This window comes from Pipistrellus hanaki (assembly GCF_964339955.1).
Source record: "Pipistrellus hanaki genome assembly, chromosome: 11".
Classification (NCBI taxonomy): domain Eukaryota; kingdom Metazoa; phylum Chordata; class Mammalia; order Chiroptera; family Vespertilionidae; genus Pipistrellus; species Pipistrellus hanaki.
In genome coordinates this window covers 14829521-14855555 of record NC_140513.1, presented here as the reverse complement: position 1 = coordinate 14855555, position 26035 = coordinate 14829521, and the positions used below count along the sequence as shown (strand labels likewise).

Genomic DNA, 26035 nt, shown 5'->3' with positions numbered 1-26035 from the left:
GTTGGTTCAGGCACAACCAGGGGAATCCTCACTCTTATCCCGAAGCCTTTCTCCACGTGAGCTCTGCCTGGAAGAGTGGCGAAGTGTTGCCTGAAGGCTGTTTGTACAAGGGAGGTCCAGGGCGTTTCTCCGAAGATCTCACTGGCCATCTCCACATGCCAGGAGAGAAAGCACAGGAGAGATGGATGCTGTCTGTGCTCTTGCAATACTCAGTGGGCAGCACTGGCAAAGGGCCCTTTCCCGGGGCTCCCAGAGGCTTAAAACCAGGAAGCCAGAGAGCTCCCACCTCTCCGGGTCTGCAGGGTCTTCTTTCTCCTCCTCCTGGGGCCACGGGGTTTCTCCCTCTTCTCTGCTCTATGGCCACTCTCTCCCTTCTGTGCTCCTCTCTATATATTGGTATAGTTTCCCTTTTCCTGTGGGAGTTTGTTACTTAACTTCTATTGTAATACATGTCCAATATAGAAAAATTAGGAGACTCAGATGTATATAATAATTACTGACACAGGAACGATGGCAGGCACCATTCTAAGGGTTCTACGTGAATTTTATAACTTATCCCTGATGACAACTCAACTGTATGGGCAGATGCAATCATCATCATCATCACCATCATCTCCATTTAATTTTGTTTTGTTTTTGAATCCTCACCCAAGGATATTTTTCCATTGATTTTTAGAGAGAGTGGAAGAGATAAAGAGAAATACCGATGTGAGAGAAGCACATAGATTGGGTGCCTCCTGCATGAGCCCTGACTAGGGCCTGGGCCAGGGAGGAGCCTGCCACAGAGGTATGTGCCCTTGACTGGAATTAAACCCAGGACCCTTCAGTCTGCAGGCCGACGCTCTATCCACTGAGCCAAACGGGCTAGGACGTCACCTCCATTTTACAGTTAAGGACACTAAAGACACAGAAAGATTAAGTCACTTTCCCAGGATCACAGGGCTAGGAAGTGGCAGCCTGGGATTTGAATCAGGCAGCCTGGTGCCAGAGAAAATCCTACATTGAGAGATAACCACTGACTCACTTGGGAAACAGATGTCCAGTCTTTTCTTATAAGTGTAGTATTTTAAATATAAATTTTTCATAAATTATTAAAAATATGTCATACTCTGTGCTGTTTGGTAGCCTTTTCTTCACTTACCTTTTTATATCATAAAATAGTATTCTACAACCTTTCTTCAAAATGTATATTTTCTATGCAGCATATCTGGAACTAATATAATATATAATTGAATGTCAACTATAATTGACACTTCTAAAATGCTTTTTAAATGAAGGTCTTGCCTTTTCATTGTAAAAGTGATCAAGGAAATAAATGTTGCAGTTGCTTGTAAAGCATCTTGGAAAGGATACACGAGGTGCTGGTAACACTGGTTACCTCTGGAGGGAGCCAGATGGAAGGCAGACATGGATAAGAGGGAGACTTGATTGTATAACCTTTTTTGTACTTTTGATTGTGACTATGTGAATGCATTATCTACCATGCAAGTTTTAAAAAATAAAACATTAATCCTCATTGCAAAAAAAAAAAAAAAAATACAGAAATGCATAGAGTAGATAAATTGAACTTTAAAGTTAATACCCAGAGATAACACTGTTAACACTTTTGCTCTATTTCTTCCAGACCTTTACCTATGAATGTATAGATGTACGTGCAGGCATATTTTTACCAAAATGGGACCGTGCTGCACGGTGCTGTTTTGTTACCTGTGTTTCTCACGCAGGGTGAATTAAGGACAACCTTCTGTGCAGCCTCCTGCCGCAGGGATACCAGTCACGTGAAGTTGGCCAGTTTGCAAAAGGCTATTTCTGGATGGACTGAGAGTGTCCAGCATGTGGGACATGCAGTGCTAGCTGACACCAATCTCCAACTACCCCAAGTCTGGGATTTAATGTAATTTTTTTTAATATATTTTATTGATTTTTAACAGAGAGGAAGGGAGAGAGATAGAGAGCTAGAAACGTCGATGAGAGAGAAACATCGGCCAGCTGCCTCTTGCACACCCCCTACCGGGGATGTGCCCGCAACCAATGTACATGCCCTTGACCGGAATCGAACCTGGGACCCTTCAGTCCGCAGATCGACGCTCTACCACTGAGCCAAACCGGCTTCGGCAGATTTAATGTAATTTTTAACTTTTATTTTTTTAAGCCTCACTGGAGGATATGTTTTTATTGATTTGAGAGAGAGAGAGAGAGGGAGAGAGAGAGAGAGAGAGAAACATCAGTATGAGAGAGAAACATTGAGCGGTTGCCTCCAGTACATGCTCCAACTGGGGATCGAACCTGCAACCGAGGAATGTGCCCTAACCAGGAATCCAACCAGCAACTTTTTGGTGTATGGGGACGATGCTCCAACCAAATGAGCCACTCGATCAGGGCAAATCTGGGCTTTTTAATTTGTTGCGTAAAGACCTTGACCAAGCAGGATGCTGCCTTCCAGACTGTGGGGAGAGAACATCTGGGAATGGAATTAACTTTCCTCCTGTCCGTGATGTTTAACCTACGTCACTTTTTCCATAGCGACAAATACCTCCTAGTCTGATTCCATTCCTAGCTGCCCCCTCCCCTCAGCTTTCACATTCACCACTACCCAGACAATGCCATTGGAAGAGAGGGTTTGGGTGGCAAGAACCAGTCGGCATGTCCAAAGACCTGGGCTCCCATCTGGGCTCTGCCACATGCTGTGTGGTCCTTGACAAGTCACTTCCCTCTGTAGGAGTAATATTCCCCAGGCCCCCTATTTACAGTGTTATTGTATTGGAAGACTCAGATGAAATTATGGTTGTGAAAGTAGTATTAAACTATAGAGCACTGTGTACCTATGTTTGTATTGTTAAATTCCGCCCATTTAGCCTGAAGTGTCAGGAAGAAAAGATAGACATCAAAACAAATGGGTCTAGCTTCTTTCTAACGTTGGCTCCTGAAGCTAACACTTAATCTTCAACATCTATGTGTTCATCTTTAAAGAGTGTTGGCAAAGAGCAATTGAAACTGCTAACTCTCCTGCACAGTGGGTGGAATATGAAGTGAAACAACCTTTTTGGAAAAGAGGTGGTATCTGCTAAAGCTAATAATGCATTACACGATAGCCCAGAGAGGCCTCCGCTAATTAAATAATGAACACACATGCAGGCATGTCCACCAAATGACACATTATTAGAATGTTCACAGCAGCACTGTTTGTTAGAGCCCCAAACCAGAAGGCAGCCCCTCAGTAGTGAAACGGATAAATTACAATATTGTCCCACATTAGAATACTATGCAGCAATGGGAAGGAATAATATTCCACTGTGTGCAACAGTATGCATCAATCTCACAAGCATGTTGATCCAAAGAAGCCTGACCAAAATAAGATCATATGCTTGTTTCACTTGAATCTATTGCTGCGTAACAAGCTACCTGAAAACGTAGTGTCTCAAAACAATGTTTTATTATTTTTCATGATTGTGTGAATAGCTGTGGTTTTTCTTATGTCATCTGAATTTGGCTGCAGATTTGGTGGGGTTGGAGGGTCCGAGGCGACCTCATCCCTGTATCTGGTGGTGCTTGGTTCTCCTCCACGTGGCCTCGGCCACCTTCCTGACAGATCTGAGAGGGTGAAAGTGAAGCTGCAAGGCCTCCGAAGCCGCAGCCGCACAAGCTGCTCAGCGTTCATTTTCCTGTCAGTCACACCAAGTCAAAGGCCAGTGCAGGTTCGAGGGGTGGGAGATAGGTCCTACCCACTGAGATGATCTCACATTGAGAAGGTCAGACACACAGGGATGGGAAAATCTGTGGCCACACTTCCATCTACTTCAATACAGTCTGATTCCATTTCTATAAAGTAGAACCAGTTTGCTGTTCCAAATCCCTTATCAGATTGGCTTGGAAGTTCCTGGATTTATTATGCTTCATCATCTAGGTACTGGTTACTAGTGTTTTCCATTTATAAAAACGTAAGATGTCTGAAATGGTTTATGTACACTTGAATTAAAAGTTAAAAAAATAGCTGAAGCCGGTTTGGCTCAATGGATAGAGCGTCGGCTTGGGGACTGAAAGGCCCTGGGTTCGATTCCGGTCAAGGGCATGTACCTTGGTTGCGGGCATATTCCCAGTGGGGGGTGTGCAAGAGGCAGCTGATCGATGACTCTCTCTCATCGATGTTTCTAGCTCTCTCTCTCTCTCCCTTTCTCTCTGTACAAAATCAATAAAATATATTTAAAAAAAAAAAAAGTTAAAAAAATATATGCAATGGCTTAAAAAGAATAAAGTTCATTTCTCTTCCAAGTCACAATCCAGCTGGAGCAGCTCAGCTCCTTGAGGTGATTTGGGGGCCCAGGTTCCTTCTTTTGAGCTGGTTCATCATCTTGTCCTCGCCCGAACAGTTGAGCTGTTACTGGCAGTGTGCATTCTAGCTAGTGGACAAATGTGTTTCTTTTAAGCAAAGAAGGTGGAAGTTACACACATCACTTCCACTCACCACCCACTGTCAAGAACTTATTCTCATGGCTACACCTCGCTGGGAATGTAGTCTGAGCTGGGCGGTCTGTGCCCAAAATGCTAATTTCAGGAAACAACAAGTAGTCTGTGCATTTTTTATGATGAAGCTGTTCTTTAATAATAATGCTTTCAAAGGTTACTCAGAAATAGCTAAGCTTCCTTTTCTCAGTGTTAAATGGTTTAAAACACCAAGTGACCTGAGTTTTATTCATTTCCTGTGTCAAAATGAAGGCCAATAATAATCACCACTCCTTTCCTTAGATATATAAATATACTTAAATGATAAATATGTAAGAAAAGACACAAATGTATTTAAATACTGACTACAGAACTGGTCAGATTCCAAGAGCTTATATACTTTCCTGGAGAAAGGTCAACTGTCTTTGGAAAATTCCTTACTATGCTTTTCGAGGGGCAGCCTTTGAAATGAAGTGTCCAATGAATGAATGAATACATTTCAGCAGCCTGTATAATAGGTGTTGAGAGTACCTGTTTAGCACATGTAACACTGAATTTTTAAAATTAATTACATTTATTAATCTATTTTCTACTTAAAATGCACAGATAAGGAATTTACACATCAAGCACATGTGTAGGGTTTAGGGAAACAATTTTGTTGGTAATAGAACCCTGCTTATCCTCAGAGGCCTACTATTTCCTCACGGGTATGTTCCCTCTCACAGCAGCCCGTTCCCCTTCCCTGGGCCCCCTCCCAACCCACTCCCTTGGGTTTTCTGATTTACTGCTTGTCTTCCTTCTAGAAGAAAGGGTCAACTGTAGCACTGATAGGTGCTCTAGAACTTTCCCTGAGACATGTCTCACTTGCTCCTAGGCATCTCGCCAGGAAGATCTCTTGGGAGCCAAAAAGTTAATAACTGGTTTAGAAAGTACACAATGTCATGGTCTGCCCATTTCTAAAGCGAACTTTATGACATCAGGCAAAGGGAAAGGGAAAGGGAAAGGAGTCTGGCTTTGAGTCAGGCTGACCCAGGTTCAAATTTAAGTTCTTCCTCTTCCTATGTATGTGCAACCTTAGGCAAAGGACTAGATCTCCCTGAGTCTCAGCTTCCTCATCTGTGAAATGGGAATAACAAGAATCAGAGAGAGAATAAGTCTATAGGTGCTCAATGAAGCAGTTTCCATGCTCACTATCCCTTTGTGTTTCCAGAGTGCCAAGGGCCATAACTTAAGGAATGAAAGGAGAAGCTGAACAATGACTAAAATCTTAGAAAATAAGATCTAAGGAGAATAGATGACTGGTAAATGTGTGGAAAAGAGAGTATTTAGTCTGGACAGAGGGCAATAAATACCAATGGTTACCATTTATGAGCACCTGGTACTTTTCTTGGCATTAATATAGTTCTACTCAGTCCTCAGAACAGCCCCGTGAGGAACCTATGATTACGGTCCCATATAACAAATGAGGATTTCATAACTTGCCCAAGATCTAGCTAAATGGAGAATTGGAGAGTCAGATTCAGGATTGACGCTTTGCAGTAGCTTAAGATTCTCCCGCCCAGGCAGTGGAGACAGCTCGAGGGAGCTGGACTTACAGAGGAGCAGGAGGGAGACAGGAAGATGGCTGTCAGCCACGGGCATCAGGGACCACTGAGCAAATTCAAAATCTTTCTTTCCTCAGAAAGGGAATCCCCCTGCGGCAGCTGCCTCAGGCGTGGGCTTACCAGAAGGCGGAGGAACTCTCTTTTCCCTGGAGGAAAGCGGGCTTGTGAGTACCAGGTGGGACTGATCTCCTGGGGCCATACAGGCAGATCTGAGCACCCTGCCCTCCTCACTGCGGGGGCTCAGTGGGAGCACACAGTTGAATCCATGCCTCTACTTTATCCTATATGTCCTATTGTCATTGCAGATATTCCCTTTGCCTCACTCTGGCCATTCCCTGAAAAGAGTTTACATAAAACAATAAAAATATTAAAATGTACAAATAGCCCTAGATGGTTCTGTTCAGTGGATAGAGCATCGGCTTGAGAACTCAAGGTTCTTGGGTTCGATTCTGGTCAAGAGCATGTATCTTGGTTGCGGGCACATCCCCAGTAGGGGGTGTACAAGAGGCAGCTGATTAATGTTTCTCTCATCAATGTTTCTAACTCTCTTTCCCTCTCCCTTCCTCTCTGTAAAAAAATCAATAATGAATATATATATATTTGTACAAATAAAAATGTTTTAGCGTTAATCTCGCAACCTCTCCATTTTCTTATCCACAGACCCAGCTTGGTGACTACTATAATTCTGACAAGGTTCTTGGGATTGTCGGCCTCTTCAAGCCATCTCAGGTCTGATTTTCATGCAACCTTGCACTGGTCTAGCAGGGATCTGCCACCCTCTCTTCTACTATTTTGAGTAGAAGCCGAGGTTTTTGCTCTCTTGCCGAGGAGCAGTGACTGGAGCTGAGTCTCATGTCTGCAATGTATTTCCTCTCTGGAGCCACACTGTCCTTTCCCGTGTGGATAATTTTGAGGCAAGCAAAGCAGAGTGTCTCTCCCCCTTGCTTTTCTTCCTTTTGTGGAGACATGGAGCAGGTCAGTTCAACAGACTGTGTCTTGAATCTCACAGAGGCCTATGACAGAGACCTAACAGGTCACCATTTGAGCCATAAATATTTTTTCTGAAGAGCAGTCCCAAGAGCTCACTAAAACTTGCATTTGGATTTAACACAGATTGAGAACCTTATGTTTAATCCATGTCTCTAAACTCTGTACCTGATTTTGAACCACTGGCTTCAAAATGACTTCTAACACTGATATACCTTCTAAGTGAACTAAACAAAGAACACCAACCCCACTCTGCCCTCCCTGAAGATAACATGGAAAAACAAAGCCACACTGAGAAAGGAGAGGCCATGCTTTGATTTGGTCCAGCAAACTTCTCTCAGCCTCAGAATACTGCCACTTCCCGCAGTTCCAGCCTTGGGCTGTGGTCCACTCGGAGCAAGTGAATCCCTTTGTGGAAACTTGCACATAGCAAGGAGATGGTGTCGCCAATGGCCAGGGAAGTCAAAGGTCCTGATCCATCCAGAGACAAGGTGAGCAGGCAGGCTTGGGGAGGAAGTGGGAAACCAGCCACTTAGGCCAAGAGTGCAATATCATGAAATGCAGTGAGTGTCTTTGTAAGAATTCCACGTAATTAAAGCATGTGCTATGTGTCTCTGACCCATACAACAGAGGCAACCCCATGCTTTAGAGCAGAGGTTCTCAACCTTTCTAATGCTGCGCCCTTTAATTCAGTTCCTCATGTTGTGGTGACCCCCAACCATAAAATTATTGTCGTTGCTACTTCATAACTGTAATTTTGCTACTGTTAATGAATCGTAATGTAAATATCTGTGTTTTCTGATGGTCTTAGGCTCTACAGCAGCAGTTCTCAACCTGTGGGTCGCCTAAGACCATCGGAAAACACAGATATTTACATTGCGATTCATAACAGTAGGTTTATGACAATGAAGCTAAAAAGCTATATCTCCCACTTCCCATATCAAGGTGACCGGAGAAGGCAACTCGAGGGGAGGGGGCTGTCCTTACTATGTAAGTTAAGCTTGTGTGCCCTTTGACCCGATCTCACCTCTTTCTCTGAGGGAGCTACCCTATCCTCCTTTGATGAGACCCAAATTTCTGGAAGATTACTATAAGAGGGACTTGGTTTGAAGTTTTCTAAAGTAATGATATTCTTGTGTTTAGCAGAATCCTGTGTCCAGGACAGAATGGCATGGAGGCAGTAGGGTGGAAGGGAACACAAGCTTTATTCATAACATTTGCCAAATCTTGTGGCATAAATACTCCCACCATGACCATATTAAATATTCCTGAATTCTTAATAACATTACAGGGGTCTTCAAACTACGGCCCGCGGGCCACATGAGGCCCGCAGAGGAGTCTGATCTGGCCCGCCAGGTTTTTTGGGCAGTGAGCGCAGCCGAGGTGTTACAGTAGGAATTAGTAGTTCATATAGTCCGGCCCTCCAGCTCTCTGAGGGACCGTGATCTGGCCCCCACTTTAAAAAGTTTGAGGACCCCTGCATTAGGAGCTGGATCAGCACACCACCTCATTGACAACTCCAGGGAGCTGTGTTCCCTAAAACAGCTTTCTTAAAGTGTCATGATAATTTCAAAACCTTAGCTGCAGAGTCAAAACAGGGCACAGTCTTTCTGAAACTATCTTTACTCCACCTCAACCCACCAAGAGCCGAGGCTCTCATTTTAGTCCTTGAAAAATAAATTTTAAATGGCCATTTCTATTCTCTTTTCCAGACATTTTGAGCAACACAAGTTAAAACCTAATGAGGAATTTTAAGTAGAAAGAATATAAGAGCCAAATATATCTGAGTTCTTAGGAATGAGTCTGTACAATATGATAGAAACAGCTATGATGGCCTCTAGTGGAGGCTGCACAGAGATTCTGGTATCTGGTGTCATGTCTTAACCACCAGGGGGCGGAACAGTGGCAGGACATGGGTGGTGTGCTGAGAAATGGAAAGAACGTTTTCAGGAAGCCTTTGAGACTTCACATATCTTTAAGAAGCACTAATAGTAGGTCCCTTACCTCCAGTATCTTGGTCCCAAATCTTCACCTTGCAGTCGTGTGATGAGGTAGCGATTATAGGCTTCAAGGCCAATGCTCTTGGTAGAAACACACAGGATGCCACAGTCTGGAAATGCCCCTTATACTCACATATTCTGTTCCGCGTCTGTCTTAGGTCCCACAACTGCAAAGTAATGATATAGGCTACCTCAGATATACTATACATTTCCCCAGCTTCATTCCTTGATATCTATTTCCTCTCCATCTCATGACCCACCTGTTGTCTCCACTTACCTACTTCTGTAGCTACCCTTACCTTCATCCATCCCATCCACAACACAGCCAACCATTCATCCACACAGTGATTATTTTAAGCACCAACTATGTCTCAGACAACCCTGGTTAAGAATGTGCCTGAAGGGTTGTTGCCTTCCTCATTAACATACTGGTTAGGAAAGCGAAGCTCCAAGTCCTACAGCATGAAGTTACTGACTTTCTATGACAACTCAAGAGCACCTTATATCAGCCCCTTGGTATCTGTGGGTCTTGTGGGGACCCCACAGTTAGGAGTAGCTTCTCATAAGTACATGCAGGCACAGACCTGATTTAATGCATAGTCACTAAACCTTGCCTACAACAGTGAGGCACCAGTTCTGCCAGTCCCATTCTTTGCTGATACAGATCAGACCACACGTGAAGAATAATGTTCCAGGTAAGAGAGCAAACTGAATTGTGTCCAAAAAAGAATGAGATCACTGGACACCATGTCCTCTGAGGAACAGTTGTAGGAGCTAGAAATTCTTAACTTGAAGAAGAGAGGCTATATCAATAGCCTAGGATTTCAAACCTTGACCTACCACTTTCCAGAGGTGTGGTCTTGTACAACTTGCCATGTCTCTAGTTTCTCAACTGTAAAATGGGAATTATACTACTACTTGACTCACATGGTTGTTCAAGTTAAAAAAAATTTTTTTTAAATTGATTTCAGACAGGAAGGGAGAGGGAGAGAAAGATAGAAAATCAGTGATGAGAGGGAATCATGATTAGCTACCTCCTGCATGCCCTCAACTGGGATGGAGCCCACACCCCAGGTATGTGTTCTTGTTGGAATCAAATACAGGACCCTTCAGTCACAGGCCAGTGTTCTATCCACTGAGTCAAACCAGCTAGGGCTTTCATGGTTGTTTTAAGGATTAAATGGGATCATACATGGAATGTGCTCAGCCCAAAGCCTACGCATGTTTGATAGCAAACAAAAAATGTTTGATAAAATGGGAGCTGTAATTGTTCTATTTAGATACTAGATGACCCCTTTAACTGGTATTCTACTATTGGGAATCCAAGGTGCTTTGGAAATTAATTGAAAGGAAAGCTATATGAGGTAAGGGATGGGGTGGGCCCTTGATCAACCCTGGAACTCCAACTTCCTAAAGAGCTTGAACCTCTTTTACTGTGGCCACAGGTACAATAAAAACACTTAGTTCTTCACACAGTCCTTCTCCTTCCTAAGCTCTGCTGGGAGATGGACATTAGCAGGCCAGTTCTAGGATATAGCCTTCTTGACTCTCATCCCATTTCTCTTTCCCAAACCAATTCAGAAAGCCCTAGGCCAGTGGTCGGCAAACTCATTAGTTGACAGAGCCAAATACCAACAGTACAATGATTAAAATTTCTTTTGAGAGTCAAATTTTTTAAACTTAAGTTCTAACACCACTTCTTCAAAATAGGCTCTCCCAGACCATGGTATTTTGTGGAAGAGCCACACTCAAGGGGCCAAAGAGCTGCATGTGGCTCGTGAGCCGCAGTTTGCAGACCATGGCCCTAGGCTAATGGGCATTTCTTGAAAGAAGTATTTGGAATCAAAGGATCACTTATAGTCTGCACTTGGAATAAGCCTGAGCCATTAGCAGACCTGCTGTGTAGCCCAGTACAGGCATGAGGCCAGAGCAAGTTATTCGGTCATCAACAACCAGACACCTGGACCCGACATGACCGCTCACCGTGGCTTCACAGCCTTCTCCTCCAAAGCCATTGCTGCAGGAGAGACACCTGTGTCCATCCTCACTGACCTCACAGTAGGTCTGAATGTGTTGCTTTGCAGGAAATATATGAGCCACCTGGAGCCCCCGACTGTCCCATAATCTGAAAGAAATTATAGCAAAAAATGAGTTTATAGTAAATGTGTCTGAAATATACCACAGTAACCTGAAATCATAAAAGTCTTGGCTCTTTGGTGCTTTGACCAGTCATAATGGAGTCATAATATATCTAAAAACAGCAGCTTGAACCAGTTCAATCTCAGAGACTCCAAGCTGGCAGGAAATAACAAAATGACATCTGAGTTCTTTCTATTTTGAGATCTAGTTAATAGAAATTTAGACCAAGCATCTTAGTTATATAGGTTAATTTGGTCTTTTGGGATGCTGCCTTCAATGAAAAGAAGGTATTTCTGTCCCTGTGATTTATAATTTTTAAAAAAAATATCTTTATTTATTTCAGAGAGGGAGGGTAAGAGAGTGAGATAGAAACATCAATGATGAGCCGGGACCGGTTTGGCTCAATGGATAGAGCATCGGCTTGGGGACTGAAGGGTCTCGGGTTCGATTCCGGTCAAGGGCATGTACCTTGGTTGCGGGCATATCCCCAGTAGGGGGTGTGCAAGAGGCAGCTGATCGATGACTCTCTCTCATTGATGTTTCTAACTCTCTATCTCTCTCCCTTCCTCTCTGTATAAAATCAATAAAAAACATATTTTTAAAAAAAGAAACATCAATGATGAGAGAGAATCACTGACCAGCTGCCTCCTGCATGCCCCATACTGGGGATCGAGCCTGCAACCTGGGTATGTGCCCTGACCGGGAATCGAACCATGATCTCCTGATCTCAATCACTGAGCCACACTAGCTGAGCTATAATTTTGTTAAAAAGATACAGAGGAGCAATCATCTTTCCAGATTCATAAACAAAAGATCTACAGACTTGGTCAACCCTGGTTATGGGATTCACTGGGGAGTATTTTATTTACCTCTTGTCTCATTCCTACCATTTTCTAAGTAGAATCTCTTCTGATTGCCACAGTTTCAAGTCATGCTCTCTAATCTAAGAACAGTTTACTTCATTGATTCCCCTGATGGCGATTCTTACTCTGCTTTCCCGGAGAGGGCTTCGCCTGAGGGCTGGGTGATTGGGAACGTGAGGAATCTGAGCAGGGGGAGCAAATAAAGCCAGGCAGTTTGAAGGGGTAGGAGGAGCAAGTGACTGATCCTGAGGTCAATCTGACTGCTCACACAGCTCACACAATCTGACTGCTCACACAGCCAGGGCAGGTGGAATCAGCTGCTTTGGGTTTTTCCTGGCCTGACTAGCATTCACCCTCTACAGATGACTCCATGGGGCCAGATCAGAGAGGCCCCAGGACCAGTGAGGGGCAAAGGGGCAGAATGCCCTGGCAAGGGCACAGCAATTCAGAGAAGCAGGGTGGGAATGGAGTCGTGTAAGCGTGGGAGCCACAAATCTTCACCAGAAACACCGTCACTGCTGCTCAGTGAGCCCACCTGATGGTTTTATCTTCAGAAGTCTGCAGTACATATGGTTCTCTGGGGACCCAACACAGGTGAGTGACCTGGAAGAAGCACAATTTTCAAAATGTCTCCATACCAAGTCATTCTTCTGCTGGAAATCCTGTAAACAGTGCAAAATAGCACCTCTGTACCACTTCTTAAGGATGCTGAACTAGGAAATTGGACTTGGAGGAAGGGATTTCATGTTTTGAAGATACCCGCCAGCCATGCTCTCCTTGAATCTCCTTGGCTATCAGCATTAAGAGTAGCAGCTGGGCCAGTTGTGAGTACCCAAATGCATGCAGGCACTCTTAGGCTGCCTGAACCCCAGACACCTGGTAAGGAGCTAGAGCTGGTTCCCCTGTGGCAGCCAGGGGAGCAGTCCCTGTTCTGAAGCAGAACCACTGAAACCACGGTCTAGGCCACAGAGGGTTGAGGAAGGGGTCTTCTTTGTGATTTATAATTTTTAAAAACGTATTTTTGCTTTATCTCTGCAGCCCTCTGGTGGGTAGACATGAAAAACTTTTCAAAACAACCCAGGGTAACAGGATTTTCTTTTCCCCCAGGAACCTCCACAAATACACAAGGCATAGGGCAAGCGCATCTTGTCATAGACAGTCGTCTTCTAGATTGGAAAAGATAACTGTGAACTGACATTTGATGACCACTAAGGGAACATCTACCATGTTGGGTGATAGAATTCTCCCCATTTTATCAATGAAGACACTGAGACTCTGAGTAAGTTTCTTAGGAAAACACAGCTAACAAGTGATGGATTGGTGGTTTGAACTCAGGTCTGACTGACCCCCAAGGTTGTGGAGTTTATATACCAGTCTGCTACCAGGAAACGCTGGTCTTCATAAAGAGAGCAGATTACACAGAAACCAATGTCATTCTTGTTTCTCTGCACAATGTTATGGATACAGAACACAGAGCATAAGGTGAGCTCTTGGAGGACAGAGACTTTGTCCTTAGTCACTAACCCTGCTCTAAGCTGTGTCCAGCCCACAGAAGAAATAAAATAATTGTGTTTTGAAGGAATAAGTGAGGACACCATTTAAGATTCCAATATAAACTAGTGGAATTGTTCTCTGGAGCAAAAGACCTTAAGAGGTCATCTAATCTGAGAACCCTGAGAGGCTGGGGTTTGACAGAGAGGTAGGGGTGGGGAGCAATAAAGACCCAAGTCTCTAACGCCTTGTCTCCTGGTCTCGGTCTCCTGATCTCTCACCCACGCCCTTTCCCTCACCCTATCCTCCCTTCTGCTGCCTGCTCCATAGCAAGTTAGAGTTCGTACCAGGTTCCTGGAGACCGAAGCTCTCTCCACACACTGTCCAGTCCCCACGTCCCACAGGAGTAGGGAGTTGTCCCGAGAGCCAGAGCACAGCTGTGATGAGTCTTTGGAAACAACGGCAAGAAGATGGTCCATGAGACAGACTTGGAGCAGGGCTTTTCAGAAAGTACAAAGGACCTGGGAAGGGCTCAGCTTTACCTACCAGGACTCACAGCTAACCCAGTGACCACCATGGCGTGGCCCGAGAACTGCTGCCTGGGTTGTGAGGAGCCATGCAAGTCCCACATCATGACCATCCTGTCCCGAGAGGCGCTGAAGAACTGGTTTGATTTGTGAAGACAGGCTATCTGCTCGAGAAAGAAAGCTTTGGTGTGCTTGTTTGATTGGATTTTAAAGTAGAGAAAGACCTGGGGATAAGAAGGTTACAGCCCGACCTTCTCTCTCAGTCTGGTTCATAATGCACTGTATCTGACAGGAAAACATCCTGTTCCATGCTATGGGACTGTGGCTGATGCTGAGTTTCATCATGACAGTTAGCACCCTAATTTTGGTCCATTCAGGTGAACTTCAGAGAGGAGAGTCATATAAATTGGCATTCTCTGTCATTTTTGCTGGAAACACACTCTACTCTGTAAAGCTATTAAACAAATTAATTTTTATTTAACTATTGTTGGCTTTTTAAAAAAATTTCCAACTAAGTGTAGATATTATGTCATTTTTCTAACTGTAGCAAACATACAGAAAGCCTTCACTGCATGTCCCTGTTGAGTTAGGATCAGCCAGGGAGAGCTACTCTCTTTTTCCCACCTGAGCTATTAAAGGCTTAATAACAAGAGAAAAATTGTATCAAATATCCCTGCACCAATAGCTAAGTGAATGGTTTGCTCTGCTTTTCCTAGAGTAGGACTTCACAGCACCAAATATAAAGCCTTTGCATGTTCCTTTAAGAATATTCAATCACTCTTACCATCTAGAGCGATTAGGTGTTCCTTTATTCCGTTCCAAATCCCCACCATGATAATAACCATTTCTCAGTTTTACCTTGGTGATGTCATGTTCATGTCCTCGGAACCTTTTCACCACGTTTCCGGTTTTCCAGTTATAGGCCACAACTGTCTGCAGAGAGTCATGCGCAAAGTTTAGTTTAACAGAATGTGTGTTTAACTGAAAACAACAAGCCCTTACTTCATCCTCTATCTGACTTCTTCCTCTCTGTCCAGGGACCTGCATCAAGCGTTAGGGTTCTATTGTGTGCCTCCTCAGGGCCCCTACTTTGAGTTTCTATCTTTCCTCCTGATCTATCCTGTCTCTCCCCAGCTCCTGGGCCACCCCTCTGAGCCTTACTGATGGGTTTGGGATAACACTCCCTAAGGGGAACTGATTCAGATTGAGGTTCTGGTTGTAGATACTGAAGAATTCTACATAGGATTAGATCTCTCCCCCAAGCCCACTTGTATTGTATTATTTAGTTTTTTACATTTATCATCTTCTTAATCATTTGTAGGTATACAGTTCACTAGCATTAAGTATATTCCCATTTATTGCAAAACAGACTGCGCTTTTTTAAATTTCAAAAAACCTCATTCATATCCCACCTGCCAGAGAGGATCATTGTTAATAATTTCTTTCCATCTTTTTCCACGCATATACTTTAATATTTTGTTGTAAGAACCCTCCACCCCCAACATAGGATTTCAAAAGCATTCTCTGGCCCAGTCTCTGCAGTTCATTTTGCTAGAGAGTAAAGAGCATGTTAGCGCTTGACCTAAATCTCAGTTTTGTAATCTTCAAAATGGAGATGTTAATCCTTGCACTCGGGTGACGCTCATATCAATAAAAAGTTCATGTCTAAGATAATATAGATATTAAGACAAAATGCTGTCAATTATGCTATCAATTTTCAAATGCATACTGATTTCAGAGATGTTCAAATGTGAAAAAGTGTGCATCTGAAAGTCAGTGAAATGCAGTGTGAGAATGGAATTTGAAGATTCTAAAAAGCTATTGAAAATAAGAGGCATTATTTACCACAAGTGAATCAATATTTTTGCTACCAATATCCTAGCTGTAAGTGCTATGAGAGATCCACTTATGAGGGAGAGAAAGCAACCAGATTCAAAGTGACAGCTGGAGGAAACACAAAGCCAGAGAAGGGAGGAATCACAACACACACCAATGTAGAGAGATTTTGGCAAAAGAGCAGTATAAAAGAAAAGACTAGAAAGCTCCTTTTGCTGACACATAACTCCTGTGTCTCTGTGTAGGTGTAGAGAAGGATTGGTTGGAATAATAATATTTGTCATTTATAAAAAGCACATGGGGGCATAGTGCTCACGATCTTACTATTTACTTCTCACAAAAGTCCTGTGAGGTTGGCGTTATTATCCCCATTTATTAGATAATAGACTGAGGCTCAAGAAAATTAAGACTTGCTCAAAGTAGGAGGAAGTGGCAGAGAAAGGACTTAAACCCAGTTTTTCTGATTCTAAAGCCACCTTTTACACTACCCGACACTGCTGCCCAAAATGAAAAAAACCAGCGTCTGCTTCCCAAATTATCTTCCCTTCTCTGCGATAAATTGTTCCCCTGGGAAGCACTGCAAATCCCACCTTGTCTTTTCCTCCGGAGACACAGAGGTCTGAGTTCAGAGCAGCAACAACAGAGACGGTGTCCGAGTGAGCTGGGCTATACTGAAAACCTGTAGCTTGAATTTTCTCTTCTATAATTGCATCGGGCCTGCTAAAGAGAGGATGGAGAATGAGAGGCTGAATGGTATGCGAGTGCACAGTGGAGCAAGGGTAAGAAGAGTGTGAGCAATTCAGGCCAGATGGAGAAGAAAGATAGAAAAGGAGACCCACTGACATTGCCAGTACGGAGATGCTCAGAGTGACTGAATCTGACAAACGGGAATCCTGAAGCCAAGAAGCCAGGAATCTTGACTCTCTCTAGAGATTATTCCCAAGATGTAGGGCCCCTCTATGTGTGGGCGTAGACATTAGCTACCAAGCTACACTGTTTCCCCCTCCCTCCCTACCTTCCTTCCTTCCTTCCTTCCTTCTAAAATATATTTTATTGATTTTTTATAGAGAGAAGGGAGAGGGATAGAAAGTTAGAAGCACTGCTGAGAGAGAAACATTGATCAGCTGCCTCTTGCACACTTCTTATTGGGGATGTGCCTGCAACCAAGGTACAAGCCCTTGACTGGAATCGAACCTGGGACCTTTCAGTCCACAGAATGATGCTCTATCCACTGAGCCAAACTGGTTAGGGCTAGACTGTTTCTTATCCAAAAGAAAACTGAGCAAACCGACAGTCCAGAGAAGGTCATCAATACTTGCTCTGGGCCTTCTCTTTCTTCAGTGGAGAATTGTAACGGGCATGATGAACCCAGGATCCACGGCAGGGCTGCTGTACCTGTATTTATAAGTGCTGTGTTTGAGTTTGCTTTGCAGTTTTCCCATCATGGCGCAGAACCTACACAAAATCTTCTGAGGAGGAGCTCGTTTCAGATGGCACCTGAGGGGCAGCATCCCTTGTGGCTGCTGGGAGTTGGAAGTTGTGTTCCCTGTTCAGTAAAAAGAACAATACACAGTTAATTTTTAGGCACAATGATGGTAGTATGGCATAGGGATTCAGAACGAGTACCACAAAATGTGCTTCTGTGGTGTGTGGACTGTTTTGAGCTAAAGGCAATTTTAGCGCAAGAAAACTTCTCTATGGCTCCCCTCAACTACCTAGAACTTGAATTAGAGGCCTTGCCCATGATAAAGTATCATCAGCAATAACCTTTTTGACCCACCTGTAAGTCAGGGAAAACTTATTTAATAAACATCTGTTCTTCTTATCATTTTTCAATGACTCTTTGAAGTCCCCAAGGTGTATTACCTCATCCCTAGCTCAGGATGTCTTTTACATCTGACCCCCCTTTGTCTCTGAGTCTCTCATGCTTGTGGAGTCTCTGACTCTCTCATGTATGTGGGATTCCCATACATATGTATTAAATTTGGTTATTTTCTTTCTAATATGCATGATGTCTTTTGATTATGAGACCAGTCAAAGAACCTTGAGTGTAGAGGAAAATAACCAAGGAGACAGCAGCTAAAACTCACCAAGTATTCTCAATCATCTCATTACCATTAACAAATAGAGTTTTCCAGAAGAATTTAAACCAACATTTTGAGAAGCTGCCAGAATTGACCTCTTGAAAGGAGTTGGTAAGCAATATAAAAGCACAACACAGTGCAGAGAACAGTGTGTGTGGCATGAAGAGCCCTGAGCTCCAGCCCCAGCTCTGCCTCATCTCACTGTGTCCTTGGTTGAGTTCCTCCATTCCCCACTCTATGCTTCAGCCTCCCCATCTATAAAATTCAACTTCAGATTAAACGCTTTTTAGAAGACTATCTGCTCCCTAAGAGGAAGGACTCTATCATACTCATCTTTGTACCTTAAGTGACTTGCTCAGTGTGATAAAACATTTGTGAACTAGTGAATCTATGGTCCCTTCCAGTTCGGAACTTCTAGAGTTCTCTATAATAATCACAAGATGTGCTGACAGGAACCAAAACACTTGTATGCATGCATATAAGCATACCCAATGGACAGAGACAACAGGGGGGCAAGGAAAGGTATGGGAGTAGGGTGGGAGGGCAAAGGGGGATATGGACCCATGCGTAATACTTTAATTTAAAAAATCAGCCGGGACCGGTTTGGCTCAATGGATAGAGCGTCGGCTTGGGGACTGAAGGGCCCCAGGTTCGATTCCGGTCAGGGGCATGTACCTTGGTTGCGTGCATATCCCCAGTAGGGGGTGTGCAAGAGGCAGCTGATCAATGACTCTCTCTCATTGATGTTTCGAACTCTCTATCTCTCTCCCTTCCACTCTGTACAAAAATCAATAAAATATATATTTAAAAAATCAGAGAAAAATTCCAGGATAGCTTGCAAAAAGCTTGGGATGGTGTATCTTTTGTAGGTTGGTAGAGGTTGCAGGGCATCCTATCTGTCAGCCTAACCCATTTTTCAACATTGTCATCAAACTAAGGACAGATGCCATTCAAAGATCTAGGTCACTGGAAACTGCAGGTGCTATAAATGGACTAGCTCTGCTTAAACTAATTAGATTCTTAGCTGGTATCTTCTTATACTTCCCACCTGAAAAATATTCATGGAACATTCTAAGGGAAAAAAATAACTTTTACCTTACCCCAAATCAATAGAATCTTCTTGGTGAGCTGCAGTATTCAATGCTTTGAATGTTTATCCTTTGGAAAATACTTCAGGCAGCCACTTCCTAATCTCTGTAAGTAGTGAAAAGATGCTTAAATTAATCTCTTCTCTAAGCATATGTTTGTACCGAAAGGATATTTACAAGGTAAATTAAGGACTTTGTTAACTAAAAAGATTGTTAAGTGTAGTTTTTCCTCACAAAGAAAGAGATAATACAAAATTCCAATATTTGGGGGGGAAAGTATACCATAATATTAATTATATATGTTTAAATATGCAAAGTAGCATCTATTTAAATGCACCATTAAACATCTTTATTTTACTCATAGTACTTCTGTTCATCAAAAATCTTCATAGGTGACTGTTTATTTCAGAACTTAAGTGTTGTTGTTGTTTTTTTTGTGAGAAAGGCAATTTCTCCTGTTTAAAATAATACTTTAATAAGTATGGGTAATAGAAGTTTTGATGAAAGAGCTTTTCAAAATCACATAAAACACTTTATTTAAAGATCTGGAGAATTATTTACTCAAAATTATAACTAGGTATAATTGACTTCTAGTCCAGTAGCCGTGTTAGTAACTATCATTTACTCTAGTCCAGAAATTCTAGTCCAGAATTTCCATTATAAAAATCTACAAAGAAGAAACCAGTTTTGCTGAAATCAGTTTGGCTCAGTGGCTAGAGATCAGTGGATAGAAAGGTCCCAGGTTTGATTCCGGTTAAGGGCATGTACATTGGTTGCGGGTACATCCCCGGTAGTGGGTGTGCAGGAGGCAGCTGGTCGATGATTCTCTCTCATTGATGTTTCTAGCTATCTATCCCTCTCCCTTCCTCTCTGTGAAAAATCAATAAAAAATATATTAAAAAAAAAAGAAAAGAAAAAGAAACCAGTTTTATTGCACTTTAACAACTCCATTCTAAGGATTCAAATAAATAAATTCAAATTATCAATTGACAGTGTCTAATAATTAATAGCAGCACAGGCTAGTCAGAACAACATTTGACTGAGTGCACTGGCATCATTTTTAGGACTAGGTCTGGGCAACTTGTTGAACCTAAGTCTCAGTTTCCTGTGTGTAAAGTGGGATAACTCTACAGTTAGGCTTTTGTGAAGATTAAAAATAGCACTCAGGAGGTGCTAAGGACTATTTTAAGTGCTTTATACTTATTAGCTCATTTAATCTATTCCACAAGCCTCTGGAACAGTTACTTTCCTCATTTTGTAGATGAGAAAAGTGAAACACAGAGATGTTAAATAACTTGCCCAACTTTACAAATAAATCGCAAATGAGTAGAAGAGCTAAAATTTGAATCTGGTAATCTTGCTCCAGAGGCCTCGCTCTTGACCAGCATACTATACTGCATCTCTATAACAGGCAGTGCATATAAAGCCCTCAGTTCAACCAGGCAAATGGTTGAGAGTAAGTGATGGCTACTAACATGATTGACAGCATTACTAAAAGTAGCAATTTCACCCTTATTACTACTGCCCTTAGTACACATATATTAAACATACATAAATATACACAGAGAGCAGATACAAATGGATATATGAGTCTGGAGGATTTTAAACTGAGGCCAACTTTGTCCTCTGACCAGAGTGATTGATCACACTAAGGCTAAGAATTTATTACATTATATACCAAGGCAATTTAAAATCTCAAAAACAAAGTGTATGTACTTAGATAATGTCCATGTTGTAAATTTATTGAGTTGACTAATCTAAGAAATTAAAATACTATTCAGTCATCTTCCTGTTTATACTGTGAACATGTAACATACTTGAAAGAAGGGACGGTGCCTTGTTCATTTTTGTATCTGTGCTTTAAGCATAGCATGGAAGAATGGATGCAAGGCAACAATCTGTCCAATAAATGAATGAATGAATGGCATACTAAGGTGAAGAGTCTGTTTGGCAAGAAGCTTTTTAAGTCCAACAATCTAAGGGTTCTTTAAAATTGCCCAACAGCAAATCCTTCAGGAAGCAGTTACTCTGCTTAATTCCATCACAGGCCCGGAAAACATGGCAGAACTTGGGAAAGCTATAAACTCAACATGGCTCTGCATGTCCTTGTTGGCTCCTGGTGGACTAAATTTGTATCCCAGCATCCATTTCTGCTCCAATTTTCCTTCCAAAGACCCTGAGATACCCAATGGCCACCCTACATAACTCGGAGAAATCTCTTTTAGCTTTCTAGTGCCATATTCCTTGATATACTGCCGCATATATCCAACTATTGTTTTCCACGAAGAAACTCAAGACACAGAGGACTGTGTCTTGCGGGAGCAGAGGTGGGGAACAGAGTCTCATTTCCCTACACTCTTGGTAAATGGTGATTTCCTATCTCCCGCTGTACACATCCAACCTTACACTCTGGGAGACCAAGACATGGAAACCAAAGCTCAAACACAAAATCACAGTAGAAGCACGTGGGGGGAGGTCTGATTCAACCCTCTAAGAGTACAAATAGAGGAAACGGAGGCCCAGAGAATTAGAGGGTCTTGCCCAGACTCACAAGAAGTCAGTACTAGGCCAGAATCCCAAGGTTGCCCCAAGCTTTAAGGACAACTGTGTCCATTTTTTTTTTTTTTTAAATATATTCTATTGATTTTTCAAAGAGAGGGAGAGGGCTAGAGAGTTAGAAACATTGATCAGCCGCCTCTTGTACACCCCCCACTGGGGACATGCCTGCAACCAAGGTACATGCCCTTGACCGGAATGGAACCTGGGACCCTTCAGTCAGCAGGCCAACGCTCTATCCACTGAGCCAAACCGGTTTCGGCCTAAGCTTATTTTTGATAAGGGGTCTGGGGACGTCCAAGATGGGAATCCAGAGCCACCCAATCCAAGCCCGGCCTTCGGAATTCTCTCCTTGCTTCCTCCAGGTGAACCTCTGCAGTTGGGAAAACACGGGCTCCCACTTTTCCGCCCACCCGCTGAGCCCCTTCCTACCCCCCTCGGCGTCCGTACCCATTGGCCGGCTGCCCAGCCGGGAGGTGAGGCTGGCGGAGGCGCCGAGCCGAGCCTTGAGAGCTTCTGCAACCTCCGAGCTCCAAGGCTGGTGCCCCCGCCCCTAGCAACGAGGCGCGCGTCGCTAGGGTGGGAGTTCAGCCGAAAAGCCTCCGGGCAGCCTCGCCGGCTACTGAACCGTGGTTCCGCTCTCAGTCACATCTCCCAGGAGCCCAGCCGAGAGCACCCCGCCCTGCTTTCTTACCGTAACAATGCGCTGATGAGATTCCTGAGAAGAGGACCGGTGTGCCCAGACCACGCGGCCAGAGACTCTATATGATACAAGGAAAGCTGGTATCACCATAACAGTAACGGAGGGAACCCTTCATAAATGTCACCTTTTAAATTGTTACTTGCCTAGATAGGGGTGTTGCTTTTTTTCTTTGGAGTTTACCATGACTCCGCCCAGGCCCAGAGCCCTCCTTTGGACACTCCCCCAGGTTCCTCATTCCCCTATTCCTTTCGTCAAACATTTATGGCCCACCACCATAGCAAAGAGATCCCTCAGTACCTTCTAGAGATCCAATAAATGGTAAGAGCCTTCCGGAAACCAACAGCACCTTCTAGACAAAGTTTTGACAGCTCCAATCGCATTGCTTTCGGATTGGAGTCCATTCATGTCTGTATTCTTAGCGCATAGCACAGGGCTTGGTGTACAGTAGTGGTTTGTTGAACATTTGTTGAATGAATGAATGAATGAATGAATGAGTGAATGAATGCAGAGATCCTAGCCAACATTTCTTTTACACGGTGGTAGGTGCCTCCTATGGTGTTGATCTCCCAGCAGAACTGCCTTCAATGAAGATTTGTGAAATTTCTAAAAGTTGATATACTGTGGAACAGGGTGGTGAGGGAACAGGGTGGTGAGGGAAATTTTCCTTTACAGAATATCAAGGCTGGTGATTGATTGGGTCTGTCTTCCCCAGAGAGAGTCCCTTCTCCTATATCCCTAATGGGGTTCTTCTAGCCCTGTTGACACTCCCTTGATGATGCATTCATTACTTTCTGAGTCGGTGGCTTGCTGTTAGACTTTCTCCTGTCAGGAGCTGGGATCTTCCCTCTGCTGCTTGCAACACTGATTGTAGTTCAGAGCTGAGGGCTCGCCCTACAAACTTAGTCCCTCTTACCCATGACAACCTGTCAACCAGGAGAGACCAGATTGCTTTGCCCTGGGGCACTGGGCTAGGCTCAGTGTAACAACAGTTGCCTTACCAGATCCCTGCCCTCCAGATGCTTCAGCTCTGGGGATATAACCCACCCCCCTTCCCAGAATATGCTTTCGGTTCAAGGCACCTGAGACTTCCAAACTGGTATCTCTAGCCAGACTTCTCCTAGACCTGTGTATCCACCTACTTCCTGCCCATCTACACTTGGCTATGTAAAAGGCATCAATCCTTGACAATGAATCACACTGGAAACATTATCTTCCCCCAAAACCTGTTCTTCCTCTTTTCTTTCTAAGTGCCAGGCATTACCATTCACCAATCAACCATGGCACGGCTCTAGGACTCATTTGAGACTTCACCCTCTCCTCCTCCTCCAGACTGAATTAGCTATCCTTCCTGAGTGTTTCTAAAGCCCCTCATACTCTCTGCAGCACAGTGTGATTTTTCATTTACTTGGCTCTCTCACTTGCCCGTGAGCTCCCTGTGGACAGTGACTGAGTCTTCTTTACACCCGCATTTATCACTGGTGTCCAACATAGTGTCTAGCACAGCACTACAATAGAACATTCTATTCTGATGGAACTGTTCTGTATTTCCTCTATGCTAGCCCCAAGCCACCTGTGGCTACTGGAACACCAGAAATGTGACTAGTTTGCAACTGAAGAACTGAATTTTAAAATGCATTTCATTTTAACTTTAAATTTAAGTAGCCACATGTAGCTAATGGCTATGGCATTAGATAGCACAGGTATAGCATATAGTTGTTCCTCAATAAGTAGTTTTGAATAAAGAATGAAAAAGGGAAGGTGGCCATAAACAGCCAATTAGGACACAAGGTAGAATGCTATGGATGTAATCAACCTACTTTTTGTGCCCCCTTCTTTCCCCTCACCTTTCATCCCCTCAACCTAACACTATCAATGTCTCCAATTCTGTCTTATCTATACTAATAAAAGAGTAATATGCTAATTAGACTGTGAGACCTTCTGGACAAAGCCATGGTGGTGGGGCTGAGGCAGAGGCAGTTAAGGGTGATAAGGCATATAGGCAGAGAGGTTAGGGTCGATCAGGCAGGCAGGCAGGCAGACGGGTTAGGAGCAATCAGGTAGGCAGGCAAAGGCAGTTAGGGGCAATCAGGCAGGCAGGCAGGCAGGTGAGCCGTTAGGAGCCAGCAATCACAGATTGCGAGAGAGATGTCCGATAGGAATGGGTGCAGGCTGGGCTAAGGGAAACCCCACCCCTCTTGCACAAATTTCGTGCACCAGACCACTAGTATAAATATAATCCTAGTTCACTGCTCTTTTCTGCCTGAACTGATTTTTTTTTTCCTTCTGGACTTGGCTAGTTTGAGAGTGTCCATCCTCTGAAGTGTACAGGTCCTAAGAGTCCTCTGGAAATGAGATCTGGTCTCATCCAGTCTGGTCTGGTCTGGCAAGAGCAGGAAGGGCTTTCTCTCCTCGGGGGCCTGGACTTCACAGGGACTCATGTGGTGTAAGTTTGTCTGCATGGGCAGGCTGCCAAGTTTTTTTGTTTTTGTTTTTAATATATTTTATTGATTTTACACAGAGAGGAATTGAAAGGGATAGAGAGTTAGAAACGTCGATGAGAGAGAAACATCGACCAGCTGCCTCTTGCACACCCCCCACTGGGGATGTGCCCGCAACCAAGGTACGTGCCCTTCACCGGAATCGAACCCAGGACCTTTCAGTCCGCAGGCCGACGCTCTATCCACTGAGCCAAACCGGTTTCGGCCCAAGTTTTTCTTAAAGGTGGCATTTGATACTGGTTGTACTGTGAAAACATCACAGGAGAAAAGAAGAAACAGCATTGACAGTTTTCTTGCCGCTGCTGGAAACTGTGCAAACCCCAGTCAGATGACTTCCAGCCCTGACACCAGAGATGCTGGTTGGATCAGGGTCTGAAGGGGAAGGAGGCATGGGAACCGGGTGAGGCAAGGCGGGGCCAGCAATAGACCAGGGCCCAGGCCAGGCAGGCAGACAAGGGCTGGCTCAGGTTTGAAGAGCAGGCCTGAGAGACAGTAAAGGTTGGGAAGGTTCTTTCCAATAAACTTTCCCAAATGCTCACTACCAAAAAAGTTTAAAAAGTCCAAAACCAAACATCATAAATAAGCAAGTGACAAGGCAGGTTGCAGAGCAGAATTTACAGATAATTTCAATTTTATAAAAATAAATAAATATATTACCACCTGAGTCATATGATAAAGGACTAAGGAATATTTTATCATGTGTGAGGGTGTGTAAATATACCTGTGGCACCTTTTGCAGAAAGAACTGTGTAAATTGTGCCCCATTCTTTGGTGAGGGGGGAGCAGGGAGCAGAGTTCATGGCATAGAAAGATATTTTGCCCTTTCTGGCCCCTCAGTCTGGAAAACTCCACCCTCAGATATTCTCCAGGTATGCTTGCTGTTTATCCGGGGCACAGACCCAGCACCACACCTGTGAGAGACCTCCTGGATCAGCTGCTCCTGACCAGCACCCCATCCAGCTTCTTCTGTTCTGCTTGTCCTTTCCCTAGCTCTTCCCACTTACTGACATTATGTTACATTTCCATTTGTTTTATTTATCCAGGAGAGTAGACTTTGTTCTTCCTTATGGTTGTATTCTCATTCCTTAAATATGACCCGGGACATAGGTAGGTGCTGAATAAATCGACTGAATGACTAAAATGTAACAAAGGTGTCCATTCTTCTCTGTTCCCAGAGCAGGGTGTCTTGCCTAGGCAAACTCTAAAGTTCAGAGACAGC

The 26035-nt window shown here is 43.7% G+C and overlaps 1 protein-coding gene across 4 annotated transcripts in view; it reads right to left on the bottom strand.

The window, feature by feature from the left end:
- Window positions 1-4217: 4217 nt before the first annotated feature.
- WDR31 (WD repeat domain 31) overlaps window positions 4218-26035 on the bottom strand; it is a 25537-nt gene continuing 3719 nt past the window's right edge. Inside the window, exons 2-12 of one of the 4 annotated variants that reach the window (XM_084899244.1) lie at window positions 22310-22376; window positions 19072-19165; window positions 17283-17433; window positions 16478-16607; window positions 14910-14984; window positions 14071-14215; window positions 13872-13972; window positions 12569-12636; window positions 11015-11156; window positions 9036-9198; window positions 4218-7535 (exon numbers count right to left, since the gene is read on the bottom strand). In XM_084899244.1, coding sequence (XP_084755370.1) covers window positions 7375-7535; window positions 9036-9198; window positions 11015-11156; window positions 12569-12636; window positions 13872-13972; window positions 14071-14215; window positions 14910-14984; window positions 16478-16607; window positions 17283-17398 — 1101 coding nt within the window. In that variant the 5' untranslated portion in view covers window positions 17399-17433; window positions 19072-19165; window positions 22310-22376 and the 3' untranslated portion in view covers window positions 4218-7374. Of the gene's footprint in view, window positions 7536-9035; window positions 9199-11014; window positions 11157-12568; window positions 12637-13871; window positions 13973-14070; window positions 14216-14909; window positions 14985-16477; window positions 16608-17282; window positions 17434-19071; window positions 19166-22065; window positions 22167-22309; window positions 22377-26035 lie in introns of those variants that run through there. The other 3 variants (XM_084899246.1, XM_084899245.1, XM_084899247.1) reach the window with 3 other exon arrangements.